At 36.2% G+C, this 16,707-nt stretch overlaps 1 protein-coding gene across 2 annotated transcripts in view; it reads left to right on the top strand.

Annotated features, from left to right (window-relative positions):
- LOC122323074 (F-BAR and double SH3 domains protein 2) overlaps nucleotides 1-16,707 on the top strand; it is a 75,336-nt gene that overhangs the window by 9,100 nt on the left and 49,529 nt on the right. For both annotated transcript variants that reach the window (XM_043216721.1, XM_043216722.1), the window contains exon 3: nucleotides 8,018-8,063. In XM_043216721.1, the coding sequence (XP_043072656.1) occupies nucleotides 8,018-8,063 (46 nt within the window). The remainder of the gene's footprint in view (nucleotides 1-8,017; nucleotides 8,064-16,707) is intronic.

Genomic DNA, 16,707 nt, shown 5'->3' with positions numbered 1-16,707 from the left:
ATCATGTGAGTAATGATGCTGAAAATTCAGCTTTGCATCCAAAAATACATTTTATTGTGTAAAAATAGAAAACGGTGACTTTAGATTTGAAATAATATTGCATATTACTGCTTTCACCACAAGTACGTCTTTAATTTTGCCTTGTTCCTCACACAAAGCGATGATATGAATACATATGTAGCGCACAAGTTGTAGATTTTTACTTTTTCTAGTGCTTTACCAATGTTCATTTAGTAGCTTTAGTAACGTCATTATAGTGACACACATCCCTAAACGTTGTTATGAGAAGCGGTAATAGCGATTCTTGCCCTAGCTAGCACCGTGAATCTGTGTTGTAGCACTTTCCCTGATGTCTTTAGAGCGGTAGAACAATGGGAGCGAGAGGCCCAGACATGCCTTCTGTCCTGGAGATGATCTGGAGGGCTGTGTGTGCGCTTGCTTGGGAGCGTTTGGTGTGGAAAAAAGCAGATGACGTTGATCTGAGAAGGAAAACAGCTCAAATTCCTGGAGATTTCAGACCGTGCCGCGAGGATGGAGGCTTTGCGACGCGTGAGGCGAGCAAAACGGATTCGGATGTGAAAAGTGAGCCAGTGTGTGATGTTATAGATTATGATGGGTGTTTTTCAGAAGGGGATGAAGGAATTTGAGGAGGCATGTGAGAGCAGGAGGTGCTGATAAAGGAAGGAGGAGAGCTGTAATGCGCCGTCTCCCTGGAGTTCACATTCTCTCATGCTCGCTTTAACACAGAGTCATGTTCTCCCACACAAACACAACGTTCATAAGCAAATTGAACCGTACACGTTTATGAATTCTTAAAGAGAGCAAGCGAGCCAAATGCTTCAAAGTGGAACGCTTTACACATGCTCCAGAAAGTCGCGAGAACATAGGCAGGTCACATTTTGCGCCAAAATAAAGTTTTGCAACAATGAAACTTTAGCCAAATTTAGGATTTTCTCTTTTTTTAAAAAAATTAAAATAAGTAATTTCCCCTCAAATTCTTTCTACTGTAATCACAATTTAACCTCTTTATCTGAATCTCAAGTAATGTATTAGTAATGTAATTAAATGATCCCTTGCATATAAATATTTTACTTTTTGAGTAATATTTCTTGTTTTAGGCAAATAAAGCTACCATTTTAAAACTATAAGGTCAGTAAAAATTTTTGTTAATACTTCTATTCAGCAAAGATTGACCAAAACTAACAGTAAAGACTTTAATATTTTTTTCTATTTTAAATAAATGTCTTTGTAATTTATTTTAATCAATAAATCTAGAAGAATTCATGGAAATCATTAAAAAGATTTCTATTTGTATCATGTGACACTGAAGACTGGGGAAATGAAGTTGAAATTTCAGCTTTTATCTCAGAAATGTATTAAAATTGAGCACTTTAAAATGTATTAAAGTTATTGTGAATTGTAATATTAGTCAGAAGAGACCCCAGACTTGAATGTTTTGTATAGTTCCTCCAAAACAGGCTTCATTTTCTTTAATAAATATTTCAGATTTTTCAGTGTAATATTACTCAGACATGTTTTTGAAAGATTTAGTGAGATTCACCTACAGAGAACGTCACATCAGACACACACACACACACACACACACACACACACACTTGGCCATCTGTGTTGTGTGATTACATCGGCCTCACACCCAAACAACCACTAATTGGAAAAGCTAGAAGTGAAACACAAGGCCTTGACCTCTGTGACCTCTTCCTCTCCTCTCACCAATAGCTCAGACGCCTCTGACATTCTTAATTAGATCGAAAACGCTCCTCCTAATGCCCATCGATTCTCTTATCTCTTCTGAGTCTCTCCAATCCTTTGTCTTGGCCTGGTGTTGTACTTTGTTTTTTATTCTCTGGATATAACTCTCCTGCTCTCTTGTTCTTGTAAGTTACGTTCAAGTCAAGCATCCTTATTACTGGTTCTCACAGAGTTAGTGATTTTGACCCTTCAACCTTGAGAATTAAAGTAATGTGTATTATTCTGGTTTGCTTGCGATTTCAAATCGTGTTTCTTACTGAGTGAACAGATGCTTCATTTTCACCTGCTAGGATTTAAAAAAATGCATTGAAGAAGGGACTTCAGCCATATAAAAAAAAACTAAACAGACTCTCTGTTTTAAATAAAAGTTGTTTGGATAAAACATTTGGAAAGTGGAAGTGGATATTTATGATAAATTATCATATTTGACCAGATATGGTTCACATCATCTTTCTTGGAAACTGTGTCATCTAAGGTTTACTGACCTCTGGATTAGTTTTATCTGTTTATGACACACACACACACACACACACACGTCGCTCTCCCATCTGCATGTTCTTACAGCGTTTTTGATTATTTTGTATTATTTCTTCTTAGGAAGCAATTAGTCATGTAACATTTTGTATATACAAATGGGCGTAAACAACGGCAACCCGTGTTAAAGTGTTTCCCAAAACATTTTTTAGAAGCTCATGTCATGCTTAAAGGAACAGTTCACACACAAAAAGAAAGTTTGCCGAAAGTGTACTCGCACTCAGTCCTTCCGAGATTTATGTTTGTATCTTCATTGAAACAGATTTGGAGAAATGTATCATTAAATCACTGTCTCAGCAATGGATCCTCTGCAGTGAATGGGTGCCGTCAGCATGGGAGTCCAAACAGCTGATTAAAAACATCACAATGGTCCAAACCACTCCAGTCCATCAATTAATGCATCATTAACACGTTCCTGGCCAATATATTAGTCCGTAATAATGTAAAATTCTATCCCCTGTAGTCCTCTCACATCAAAATCAGCCCGTATGTTTGTTTAAAACAACTTTGGACTGTTTTAACTCACAAACGGTGCTTGATCTTTATATATTTCTCCCCTGATTCAGACAAGATGACTTTATCAGTGGCGAATGACTTTTTTTAAATGATGTGTTTGACTTTCTCTTATAGCTTGTACCTGTAAGATAAATGACATCGGCCTCGACTGTGTGTGATTGAAGTTTTGTAGGAGATTCCTGGCTTTACGGCTTGGCTCGAAGCATTCACATTCCTCAGGTCTGCTTCGGGTGTTTCCACGCTAAACGACGCCTGCAGAAAAGTGCCATTCTGCCCACGCCTGCAGAAAAGTGCCATATTTAAACTTTCTGGATGCTTTGCTGCGTTTAGTAATTTCTGGTCGGTGTTTGTGGGACTGGTCGCATGCTAAAATCGAACACTTAACGTGTTAGGGGTTTGTTAAAATGAGCAGCAGCAATGCTTGCAGGAGGATGCTCGTTAAGATTGCTTTCCAGATATAATGATCGAATTAGCACATAACGTTCAAGATCTAATTGCAATCATTGCCGTATTGATTTAATAATTTAAGTGCCATTCAATCCAGACTGACAGTGTTTCCGAGGACACTGCTGGGTTTTTCCCAGCTATAGACAGACACTCAGACCTGTTGGTCCCAGAGCAAGAACCATCATTAGACGTCCACGGCTCCTCGGGCTGAGATGCTGCTCTGTAATTAGTCATTCTGAGGTTTGCTGTAATTATTGACTTAGACTCCTAGCTTACCCCATTTCCTCTTCCTCTGGATGTCTCCTCTTCCGGACTGATTCTCTTTGTTTCCATGTATGTTGAGAACGGCATGATGCATAATATTTCCGAAAAAAGTGTAAAAATGTTAAAAACCACTTGCTCAGTTTAACACAAATGTAGTGGGGTCTAGTATTTTGAGGTTTAGTTTAACATGGCGGAAAGTAGTGGGCAGCTTTTTTTTCGTGTTTGCACCAAGGCTGCATTGATTTGATCAAAAATAAATCTACCTCTTTATACGCTGCGTTAAATTTTAAAATGTCATTTATTTCTGTGACGAAAAGCATCATTGCTCCGCTCTTCATTGTCATCATGAACAGTGGAGTAATGCTCTTCGTGGATCCTTTTTGAAAAGTATTCATTTCTGAAAACACGCAAAACTCTTAAATGGAAGTGTATACCACATTTGACTACGTAGCTCACGGAGGAGACGTATTAGTAGACGTGACCTCAGGCCGAGTGACCTCTGAGCCTTGCGATGGTGTTTCCTATGTATGTCAGTCGTGGCAAGGAGTTACACATCTGGAGCTCACATGCTCCACTCTCTGAATGCAGCCTCCTCTTGTGGATTGTACTTCCTGCTCCCACCCCACACACAGTCTGTTAACCCTTTGACACCGTATGCCCTCTTCTCTGAACACACTGCACTTGTGACTGTCACCTTAATGCCCCGTGCAAAGTGTAGAAAAAGACAATTATTCATCCCACTCCATGTGCGTTTCATGCCAAAAGTGTTTTTCTTTTTAATTTTCTTTAGTGTCTTTTTTCATTTAAAAAATCAAAAGGTTTTTCCATTGATATTATGTTTTTATAGGTTTTTTTTTTAAGTTTAAGTATAACCCAACTGCAGTTTAATTGAGATTAATTGAAATGAAAAAACATGATTTTTGAGAATAGATGTGTGTTATGTAAATGCATTTACGGTATGCAGTATATAAATATATTATAATTTCCATTCTAGTCTTGGTTTATTATTTCTATCCGTTCATTGTGAGATGAATCCAATGTCAACAGTAATCATCTATTTTAATTTTTTTACCTCCAAGAAAAGCTCATGTAATAAAAAAAAAAAAACATGTAGCTTTATTCTCAAAGTGAAATTTGTGGCTGAAAAGTGTTGTGTTGAGGATTGTGATACGGGAGTAAAGGGTTTTTACTACAGTGTGTTGTTGCAGCAGTATGAGGATGTGTGGTAACAGCTGCTCTTGTGCGAATGCATCTCTGTCTGTCAGTCGGAGTGTATACGTGTGATCTGATGCGTGATTCCATTAATAGATGTCCCTTGTGTAGATATCGACAGGCTATATGCATCCCTTTTTTCCCCTCTATTAAACACATTTACAGTTAACAGGACCGCAGCACTTAGACACTCTTACTACAGAAAAATTACAAAACGAGCGAATGTCCTGATAGTTTGGGTTGTGTCCTTAATGTGAAAGAAGGTTGTTTCAGTGGAGGGGTTCTGTAACACATCAGGCCCGGATGTTTGTCGCTGTACTGGACCTCGAGGTCAACCAGTGACAGTACAATTAGCACCAGGTGCTCTTCATCCCATAGAGCCAGAGGATTTTCATTTTCACTGCGCTTCTCTTCACCACACACTCCTGTGCTGTGTGTCATCCTGTTCTTTAGTTCTATTACTGGAGTACATTTATATATTTATCTATATTTGTGTGTGTGTGTGTGTGTGTGTTTATTTATTTTTAATTTAGAAAAAAAAACATGATGCAGGCTTAACGCCATTTTAATTATTTTAAATGTTTAATAAATATAAGCATGCATCAGTTAATATAAATGTAAAAACTTTTTAATCTTTTACTAACATCTGTAATTACTTAAGTTTTCATGCACATTAGGGATGCAAGATAATTACAAACTGAATATTTTTTAAGACAGAAAATAAGGCTTTATAAATTTCTCTAACAGCTTGTGGGACTTAAGAAGACTTTTCTGCTGTTTTTTTCCTGTGCATTCTGGGAATTTCTAGGGAGTGAAATTGCATTGCATTGATTTTTGACACTGGGACGGCTCTAGAAATGTTCAGCTGCCTGGGCCGCTAGGGATCTGTTTAAGATGCACCCTGGCTACCCATCTATTATATATTAGGGAAGTATGTGATTTTTGTGTGCAGCCGTTATTAGCACATTGGTTCATTGAATTAAGTTAAGCCTGTAACTAAAACTATTTCAACTAAAGAGAAATGACATTTCATTTTTAGTTTCATTTATATTGATAATAGAAGGTACTGATGTTCATGTTAGTTTACAGTGCATTAACTAATGTTAACAGATACATTGTTAGTTTTTGAAGTTAACTAATGTTCACAAAATTAACTCTTATTGTTAAGCTTTCAGTAAGGTGTGATTTGAAGTTTTTTTTTTTTTTTTTTTTACTTATAGAAAGGTACATTAATTTTTAAACACATTTCACTGGAGAGTTTGTCATGTATTTAAACAGCATTTTTATTCAGATCTCAGATGTCTAGTGAATGTATTTGCATTTAATTTACTTGCATTGTTTATATGCATGTGTGTTTTTTTTTCTTAATTTCTTAAATTATTTTAAATGTGTTTTTGTATAGGTTTTTGTTTGTTAAACAACTTTTCTTGTGCTAAAGAAAGCCCTGGCTGCTGACTTACCGGTTCAAAAAATAATGCTAACACTTATAAGACAATAAGTTCCTAGTAGTTTGTTAGCTGACTAATATTACCTAACAATGACCAATACATTTGTTACAATATTTTATTTTATCTCTATTCATGTTAGTTAATAGTTTTGACTGAACTATTCTTTTAAACAGTATCAAAAGACACAACATTTGATTTTTAACAATGCATTAGTACGTTTTGGAAATAATAACATGAATAAGCGCTTTTTTATTTGTCATTGTTAGTTCATGTTAATTAATGTTTACAAATAGAACCGTATTGGAAAGAGTCACCAAAATAATTAGCATGTTTGATGTTATTGCTGTAAAATTACAATTTAGCTGGTTTTGATATCGACTATTGGCGTTTTGCAAAGCGTAAAGTAAAGGCGTCTTTAAAGGAGCCCTTACAGTAGCTGTGAACCGGGATGAGACGCCTTAGGTGTGTTCGCTGGCCCACAGACCCTTGGAAAGTGAAAAGCGATGAGCAAGCATGTGTGACATACCACAAGAAACCTCTTCCCCCATAAACCATGGCGCTTTGTAAGCATCTCGGCCTGTTTTGATAGGACTCTAGGTCCGGCCCACGGAGGGGTCCTGTAGTTTGGTTTCCTGCGTATTTGGAAGTATTTCTGCGGGGAGGGGGAGGTGCGGAAATTCCTGTCTTGCATAAAAGCAATGTCACAGAGTCCACATGCGCACACGCTCTAATCCCATAAACACCAACCGGCACCCACGGAACAGGACGGTCCCCGCTCCAACCTTCGTAAGCGAAAAACGCGTGCAATGACTTGAACCGATTTGATATTAAAATCAGAGGCGCAGCAAAGGGTTATGGGAAAAGGAATCGGAAAGAGAAAAAGCGAAACAAAACAGTATCTTGATTGTTTTTCGTCTTTTTGAAGACATCTCATCGGCTGTCTGGATGCCTCCTGCTCTTTGGCTCAAAAAGCAAACCAGTCATACCAGGAAGAATGTTAAAAACACCGTCTCCACGGCCAGCTCGCGGCCCGATGTGTGAGGGAGATGAATAACTCTTACTGCTCGGAGAGCTTGAACTTCAAACATCACAACTCTGACCCTCGCGATCCTGGGTCGTGATTTAAATTCAGCATGAAACCAAAACCGACTCCGTTAACATTCCTCATGCATATTTCTGGTCTCATTGTGAATGTTATTCAAATCCGCGCTGAAAAAAATTACTTCGAAATGATTTTTACTCACAGTTTTGCAGATAATTGAAATGGCACTTTGAGTTAAATGTGGATTTGTTAGGTAAAATATTAAGGTTACAGCAGTAAGTGCTCCAAAACACTGCAAAATCACTGAGTTGCAATGATGATATTTTTGCAGACTACATTTTTTAAAAATTAAATTTTTTAATTGGTTTTTGGATTATTGTAGAAAAAGACCAGCAATCCTTAAACGTTTTGCTCGGCAAGATGATTATCTTCACAAATGAACTAAATTATGAATTTTGAAGACTAAATATGATTATCAGAAGTTTAACTTTATTTAAAAGCATTTTACGTGAGTGCAATAATGCGATCAGCGAGGCTGAGAGCAGATACCCATGTTTACCTTTTTCATAAGTAAAAGCTTTTAAAAATCATGAGATATTTCATGTATAAAAGATGAAGATATCTCGAGCTTGTGATAAACACAGACATTATTTCAAGCATTTAACCAAAACCCCGTTGACTTCAGGTCAGTGCAACTGGAAGTGCTAAAATGTTCAAGTGTAAGCTTGATGGGTTTTGTGTGTTTTCTGGAAGTTTTACGCTGTGTTTTTCTGTCTCATTGCAGAACCTACAGCCAGAAAAAGGCCACATTGGAGAGAGATTACGCGCAGGTGAGACTGCGGTTTATGTGTTTCATGATGATGATGATGATGATGATGATGATGTCTGAGGGTTTGTGTGCATGTTATAATCTTTTCACCAAAGTCTAGAGTGTTGATTGCATCCCTGTTGCATTGATTTATATCACGCTGCAGCCGTGCAAACGTTGACTGCTCTTTTGGGAACCATCAAAACAACAGAAAATCCATCGCTTCATTGCTATTACAGGACCACTGGAAATCTGGTTTTCCAGCATATTATTGAGGGTGCTGTAGTTTGGTAATCATTCAGCATTAATGAGCCAGTGTCTTTCGCTTTTCTGAGAAGCGAGAATCTGTCAACAGATGATTGATTTTAGCTAATTAACTGTAAACCTGGTTAAGCAGAAATCATGCCAGACGCTTTGTGTCCAAGTGTTTCAAACTTCTGTCGCCTTTGAATGCCGTAAAGCTTGCAAAGGTCTTGTGCCAAGTTAAGCTTAGCGTACATGAAGTTCGATTTTTGCATTTTTTTTTTGCAACAAAAAAAAAAATGTAGTAAATGCATTTTTTGGTTGGTATACAGATCTTGTAGTTTGCGTTAGGCTTTATAGAAATTATTTTTGGTATTGTTGGATGCTGAATTATGACCTACCATATTGTCTTGCTGGTTCGTATGTTTAATTTTTTCTCTTTTTTTTGTTCCGCATATTGCATGATATAGCAGAGCTTTGCAAGCGTGCATCACAGCATGGCAAAGCTCGTAGTTTTGTAGGTAATCAGTCCTTGAAATCATTACAGAGTTCAGCTTGTATTACCAGGTTTTAAGGTCACTTCATATTTCATGAGCACGCTTTTTTGCATTTATCATACATTTTGACATTAGACATCACGCCAATGGGTTTTATTGCCAAGATAATGATTATCAATTTTTTTTATTGCACCGGTAATATCTTTTGTGCTTGTCAAGAAGATATGCATTCTGCTTTCTCCTGGCTCTGTTTGAAGTGCATTGCACTTGAAGCTGACGCATTTCCAGACTGTTAACAAAATGTTCTAGAAAAGTAAACTGAAATAGCATTTTGAGAAAATGTGTCTGCTCTTTGTCGACCTCTGGATATCCTGCTGCGTGAAGTTCGCTTTATGCGGTGAAAATCAAGTTTTAAACATTGTTCACGTGTCATTTTAACATGATTGAAGACAAACAATGTGCAAATTCATCATTCGGGTGAAAGTGGAGCAAATCTGAGCTGCTGCGATTGAGAGGAGGCAAGTTAGTTAAGGGTGTAGAGTTATATTAAAGCCATTTTAAGGCACAACCTTTTTTTCCACAGGATATGTAATTTTGGGTATGAACATTTTACAGGGAACATTTAAAGTTAATTCAAAAATTAAAATTGTCACCATTTACTCACCCTTAAGTTGTTCCAAATCAGTTTTTTTCCAATTTTAACACAAAAGAAGATATTTTATGTTGGCAACCAACCAGTTGATATTGACTTCCATTGTATTTTATTTTCTGTTTTATGTAAATCAATGAGTAAATGATTTTGGGGTGAGCTTTCCCTTTAAGGGGTGACATGAGTAACTGAAAGGGACTTTTAACTGCTACTTATATTAATTTATATCTATATAAATTAAACTGGTGTATCTGCAGCATTGACATTTGGCATGACATTTGTCAGATGTCATGCAAGTGCTACGTCAAAAGAGGTGAATGGATGCACGCTGATCCTGAGATTATATGGCACAGATTATTAACCGTTGGATTAGGAGCTCATGTTCTGTGCGTGGGTCGTACGGTGGTCCCCACTAAATGACCTAGGCTCTAGTTTTGCATCACAACACTTAATGAGACGGTATTATAGAGTACAGGGTATGTCAACTTGTAAAGATTTAGCTATAATGTATATACTGTGATAGATGTGTTTGCATAGTTCCAAATAGAAACGGGAAAATAAGCAAATGAGATGACACGCATTTCTGGATGCATTGTATCTATCATCTTACACGCATTATAATGCTATAAACAAACGCCACATGGTCTTAACGGAGTCGCGCACACACGCACCAGATGTTTGACACATGGGTGAGTATTTGGGCAAACAGTTTGGGGGATTTAGGTTATAATTAAATTGGAAGAGTTCTTTATTCTAAAACTGCCTGGTTACCCTGTATCTTCTAAAAGCCGATAGGGTATTTGTATTTTTTAAAAATTTTTATAGAGACTTGAACTTTGACACCAAACATTCTAGAAGTTACTTGTGTTACTTAACTCTTTCATAACCGACTCATTTCAGATTTTTGTGTAGTTAATGATTTCACAGGCAGGCTTTTGTTGCATTGTTAATATTTAACTTTTATTTCATGCTTCATATTGTTTAATCGGTTTCTGTTTTACTGTATGGCACATTTCAGTCCTTTGGAGACAATGACAAATCCTAAAAGCATTTTTTTTTTTATAGATGAATCTCAATGCAGACTTAATGCAAAATTGAGATAAGTGTATCCCTAATATATTATATTATATCCCTAATAAGTATATTAAAATGGCATGACTAGTATGTTTTTTCCTCCCTTAAACTGTTAAGTACAAGGACTGTTAAGTCTTTTTGTGTGATTTTAAATTATGCTTTTTTTTGATTTGAAGCTGTCGTTTCACCTCATAGCATATTTGTTTGGTTAAAGATATAAATAAATAAAAAACCTATTGGGGGAAAAAGTGGGCGGGCACTAATGCACCCTGTTGTTACTGATAAGCCGAGAACAGGTGAAGGGGGCGGGGTTTAGAGCTCTGTTAAATGGTTCTGACGTTGCCTTGGTAACGCTGTCAGTCATTTTCTATCAAAACAAGCCCCGATCTGATGGTCCTCTTTAGCAAGTTTGGTTGGATAGGCTAATTCCTATTTCTATGAAAGGGCCAGTTTTAGTTTGATTAATAAAATGGCTGAAAGTGAGCTCGAGAGCCATCCATTCAGGTCCATGAGGCGTTTCTCAAAGTCTTTTATCCTTTATCGCGCTTGGCATGCTGGCCTACTCACGGCTCGCACATGAACCCGGCGCGCTGTGCAGCTGTCCACACAAATAAACATTGTTTTATTGCCCAGGCCTGACGAACAGAGGAACGCTTGTTTTTTAAAGAAGAGGGGGCAAGGAAGGGGGCGTGGCTTCGGAGCTGGAGTCAGTCTATCCCGTGAGCCGAGCCAGCTCTGGGATCGACTCGACCGCCATCACAGCTGTGATAAGACATCCAGCAACACCGCTGGGAGAGAGAAAGAGAGAGACGCATGTCATCCCTGTAAACTAGAGAGACCGCGAGGAAGAGCCGCTTGTTTGCGTTAACCCAACACCTCGTGTGCTTTCTACATTAAAAAGTACACACAAATACAGGTCAAGTTAAAAAAAAGGAAAGAGAAGGTTACTGTAGTTTAATAGGAAAAATAATCTTTCTTTAAAAATTTGCCGAAATGATTTGAGTCCCAGAAAATTAAGTCTATTTTAGTAAGCCAGTTTAATTTGTAAAAATATATTTTGTTTATTATAGAGTATTCCCCCCCAATGTGACGTTATTTCTCTGGACAAGATTTGAATAATAAAAATAATTTGGATTAGATAAAACAATAACATTTTCCTATTTTGTTTAATATTTGTACTACTACTAATAATAATCATATTTAGTAGTAGTACTAGTAGAAAAGATTTTTCTTTTATTATAGATAAAAAAAAAAATATATATATATATATATATATATATATATATATATATATATATATATATATATTTATTTATTATTATTATTTTTTAATATAAGTTTAAAAATATATCTTATATAATATATAAATATATAATATTATGTAAATGATTTAATTTGTACTTTTTACGAGAAAAGATTGTGTAGCAGTCTTACTGTTTTGCTAAAACTTTGATGTGCTAAATGTATTTTTCAAGTGCAGTATACTTGGCATTGCGTTGACCTCGTGTGACTCTCTGGGCGGACAGGAAGGATAAATGGATATTGCTAGATCTCTTTCTACTGGAGCGTATCTGGATAGCGCAGTAACAGATGGAGAAACTCTCTCTCTTCACTATTCTCCGTCTTTCTGTCTTTTCTCTTTCTGTTCTTGGGCTCTAATGAGTTGCCCGTGTGCTGCTGGCTCCTGATGCGGAGAAAAGGCAGGATGACAGGATGAAGGGTGAGAGATTGGGAGAGGAGTGAGTGCAGGGGGTTTGAGAGACTTCATTCTGCCTGACACATCGCATGAGCTCACATCTCACAGCGCAAACGTACATTAGATATGCCTGACGCATACACACACATCTCCAAACACCTGCACATTTCCTCCATACCTGGACTGACCTACAGCTAGCAGATATGATCCTGTAAACTGCATCATACTGATTAGTGGTGCTTAATAAGTACATACTTGAGGTTTAGGAGTAGAATTATAAATATATATATTTTTTAAATAACATTTTAAATTTTGTTGTATATCTTAAACATGTTTTTTCTTTACTTAAAAATATTGCAATAATATTTTGTATTCTTATTTTATATTAAAATTTAGTAATAGTAGTAGTAATAACAACGACAACTATTATTAATAATAATAATAAATCAAATTTTTTTACCCTATCATGAAAATGCCAAACAAAAATCTTTAACATTTGTAGTAGTTATTATTATTATTATTAATGATAATAAAAATAAATATGATAAATATAATTATAATAATAATTAGTAATAGTAGTTATATTATTGCTGTTATTAAATATATATATATATATAATATATATATAATAGTACAATTGTATCATGTTATTGTTGTCGTTATTAATATTGATAAACATTATCTTGTAGTCAAGACAATGCCTAAAGCTGATTGATGGATAATGATAACTAACCAATAGCCATATTTTTAGCCATATAGTTATTTTTCTCCATTTCCCATTCCAGCTGTCTTTAGTGTCTTACAGTTGCATCATTTCCCGGTCCCACTCGTACACCTAGTGCTCTTTCCCACAGATTCAGTTGCATTTGCACAACCTGTGCTGTCGGTGCAATTAACTGACTTGATTTGCGCTTCCAGTGGGAATGTGAAATCTGGCTCATTTCTGGCTTGTCCTGCAGGAGCAGACCAGGCTTTTGAACCTTTGCCCTTCGTAATATGTAGATCAGAAGCTCTCTCTGTGTGCAGGCAGACACAAAGCTAATTGTCGGTCACATGTGGGAGGAAGGTCATCGAGCGCTCAACTTTGACTCATAACTTATCCCACACCATTTGTAGCCACCCTAGCAACTACGTAGCAACATGCTAATAATCGCAACCCGCTAGCATGGTGGCATTGAGCGTCGCGTTGCAAGAGCCACTGTAGACTCAGACACAACCGCAAATCACTGAGGGTTGAAAAAGCTTCTTGAGCGGTTTAGGAAGATTATTTGCTTGTGCATGTGCAAATATTGAGGGTAAATACAGGATTATATTTGTGTCCGCATACATCAGAGTGTGTGAGAGAGAAGAGAGGACCTGTGTGTTGACCTGTCACTGTGAGATCTCCACCGTCTCAGTGGGAAAGCATTCCTCTACCTACATTTTACTCCAAAAACCTATCTACAGATACGATTCACTGCAGTTTCCAGCTAAAATATCAACAAAACATCAACAACTTGTATTCCTTTCACACAAATGGTGAATTCAGGGTCAGATTACCAATTTATAAAGACTTATTTGTATGCAGTTTTTTTTTCTGCGTGATATGTTATGACCTCTAAATGAAATGATTTATAAACGAATGCATATTGATGTTTTCAGCACATAACCAGCTGTGTATACATGATTTTTCTGGTGTGGTAAACTTGCTTGGTAAAGTCTCAAAAATGGCAGTGCATTCCTGGATTACCATAAATGCAATTTGACCAAAATATGTAGTTATGCTTCTTTCCTTTTGAAGCAGCTTTTAAATCACAATTAAAAATTTTAAGATAAATTAGAATTTTATTTATTTATTTTTTGCTTATTTTGACCTGATCTTATTCAGTTTTATTTCAGTATAAGTGATGTACTGTTGTAGTTTATTTATAGTGAATGGGTGTGTGTGTGTGTGTGTGTGTGTGTGTAAATGCATGTAAATGTGTGTTTTAGTAGTTTTGTGTAATGTAAATCTTTTTTTTTAAACATCTATATATATATATATATATATATATATATATATATATATATATATATATATATATATATATATATATATATATACTATTTTTATTTTAGTACTTCAAGTTGATAAAATTTATATAATTTTGTGTCTTTTTTTATATTTTTTATTGCTAATGTAATTTAGTTTTAAGTTTAAGTTATACTTAAGTTATACAAAAAAAGCATAAATGAAACACTATATTCTTTTATAGCTTTATTCATAATTTTTATATTCTTGCATTAAGTATGAAAGTAATTTTGTTTTATTTGCTTTTTTTTTTTTTCCTCAAACGCCTCTATTTTGCTGTTATTAATTCCGCCGGTCTTAGTTTTGGTTATTAGTGCTTCAAATGAATCTAAACAAAAAGGATCAAAAATGAAACAAACGCTACAAAGAGAGCTGCACTCTCTTTCTCTCCTCCCACCATCCCTCTTTTCCCAGCGGACAGATTGGGCTGTAATTAAAGGTTTTAATATTTCCGTCTTTTCACTTTAATCTAGTTATTCTCAGCAGGATGGTGACACTCATCTGTCAGCTGTAATTATCATGCCAATAATCTTGCGTTATTACAGTTGTGCATGTCAGCGACACTCATCAGGCCCGTCAGATGTGGCTTTATCTCCACGTTCAGCTAACCACGGAGAGATCACAATAAAGCAGCCGCAGCCTGTTCGCGAGCGGCGCAGGAATGCACAGTCTTTTCCGTCCCTCTCGCCAGCTGAGACACAATCGGCCTGACGTCCGCACTGCAGCTCTCCCCCCTTCGCGCTCGCTCTCGGCTCCCCTTCCTGGGAAAGTCTCCGGGAAAGGTCTTGCATTTGCATAATCGTCTTTAGTGCCATTGTGGGCGGGCTCTCGGGGAGAGCGGCAGCCGTCACTGGTCGGCTCGGCCACCTGTCCAGAACAAATCAAGCGGCTCTTTGTGCAGCGAGCGGCCCCCCTTCCGCTTCCACATGCTAATGAATAAATTGATTAAATATGACTTAGATGGACAAAAGAGAACCATTAGTCTGTTAATGAGAGCCCTGAGGGTTTATTTGCTCCAGTATCGCGATAAATTGTGGTATATTAATCTGATTTATTTGTTTAACTTCAAGGATGTGTTTGTTGATTGCATTCTCCAACTTAACTCTCTAAATTTGTTACTCTGTTTCTGTTTAGCCACAACTCGGTGCAGTTATTTTTACATTAATTGAATGAAAAAAAAAAAATAAATAAATAAATATATATATATATATATATATATATATATATATATATATATATATATATATATATATATATATATATATATATATATATATATAGTCTCTTATTTATTTTTCTGCATCAAACCAGTCTCTCAGATCAAAAATAGTCAAATATTATTACAATTTAAATTGAGTTTATTTATTTTTTTATTATTACAATTTACTGCTTGTTATTGTAAAAATATTTAAAATGTAATTAGTTTGTCTGATGAAAAGCTAATTTTTTTCTGCATCAATACAGTATTATTTCTGATCATTATTCTGATCATTATTAATGTTGAAATCAGTTGTGCTGCCAGATGTTTTTGTGGAAACGGGACATATTTAATAAACAGCATTTATTTGAAATATAATTTTTTTGGTAATATTATACATTTCTTTATCGATACTTTTGATTAAATTAAGAAAATACATCTTTAATATATAATAAATAATAATGAATATTATTGACCCAAACTTTTGAGGAAGGGTTTATGTGGTCTAAACAGCTTCAGTGATATTTTTTTGTGCACAATAACCTCAAAATCTTTTGCATATTTTTTTATTCCTCTCCGCTGAGAAATAGTTGTTCAGAAGTCATTTAAAACTGATTTGCAAAGTAAAAATGAGTGATTACTTGACTCATCACAATTTGTTATATGGTTAGTAGGGTGGTTGGTAGGCAGTTGTTTAATAGCCCAAATCAAAGAGTCGATTTGTTACATATTCTGTCTTTAGATATGGTTTGGGTTCATGGGTTCATATATATATGTATAGGTATATATATATATATGTGTATATGTATATGTGTATATATATGTGTATGTATGTGTGTGTGTTTGTATGTGTATGTTTTTTTTTTTTTTTTTTGCCCATTTTTATCATACATTGCAACCCTGTTTCCTTGGAAACCTAACAACATCCTAACAGCTGCACACTCGAGGTGTCGTTCATGTTTGCTGTATGTCTGTGTCTGTTTGCATGTAAGCAGACCTCCATGAATACGAAGCGTGGTGAGAGCATGGCTCAGGGACAAACACATGTCAGAAGTCTACAAACGGTCTGACAGCACCTCGTCACAGGCCAGCGTTCACGCTCACACACTCGCTGACAGGTGCAGACAGTACATGGACCACAGCGGTCTGGATGCTGCTGTAAGTCAGTCACTAGAGGAGCGTTCACACTGACGCTCATTAATCTGCTGCTGCTGTTAGGAGACGCTCACACTGCTGGATCCCACTGTATGTGGAGCACT

Source organism: Puntigrus tetrazona, chromosome 18, assembly GCF_018831695.1.
Source record: "Puntigrus tetrazona isolate hp1 chromosome 18, ASM1883169v1, whole genome shotgun sequence".
In the NCBI taxonomy this organism is placed as follows: Eukaryota; Metazoa; Chordata; class Actinopteri; order Cypriniformes; family Cyprinidae; genus Puntigrus; species Puntigrus tetrazona.
The sequence above is the reverse complement of the archived record's forward strand: the minus strand, read 5'-3'. Positions and strand labels throughout refer to the sequence as shown.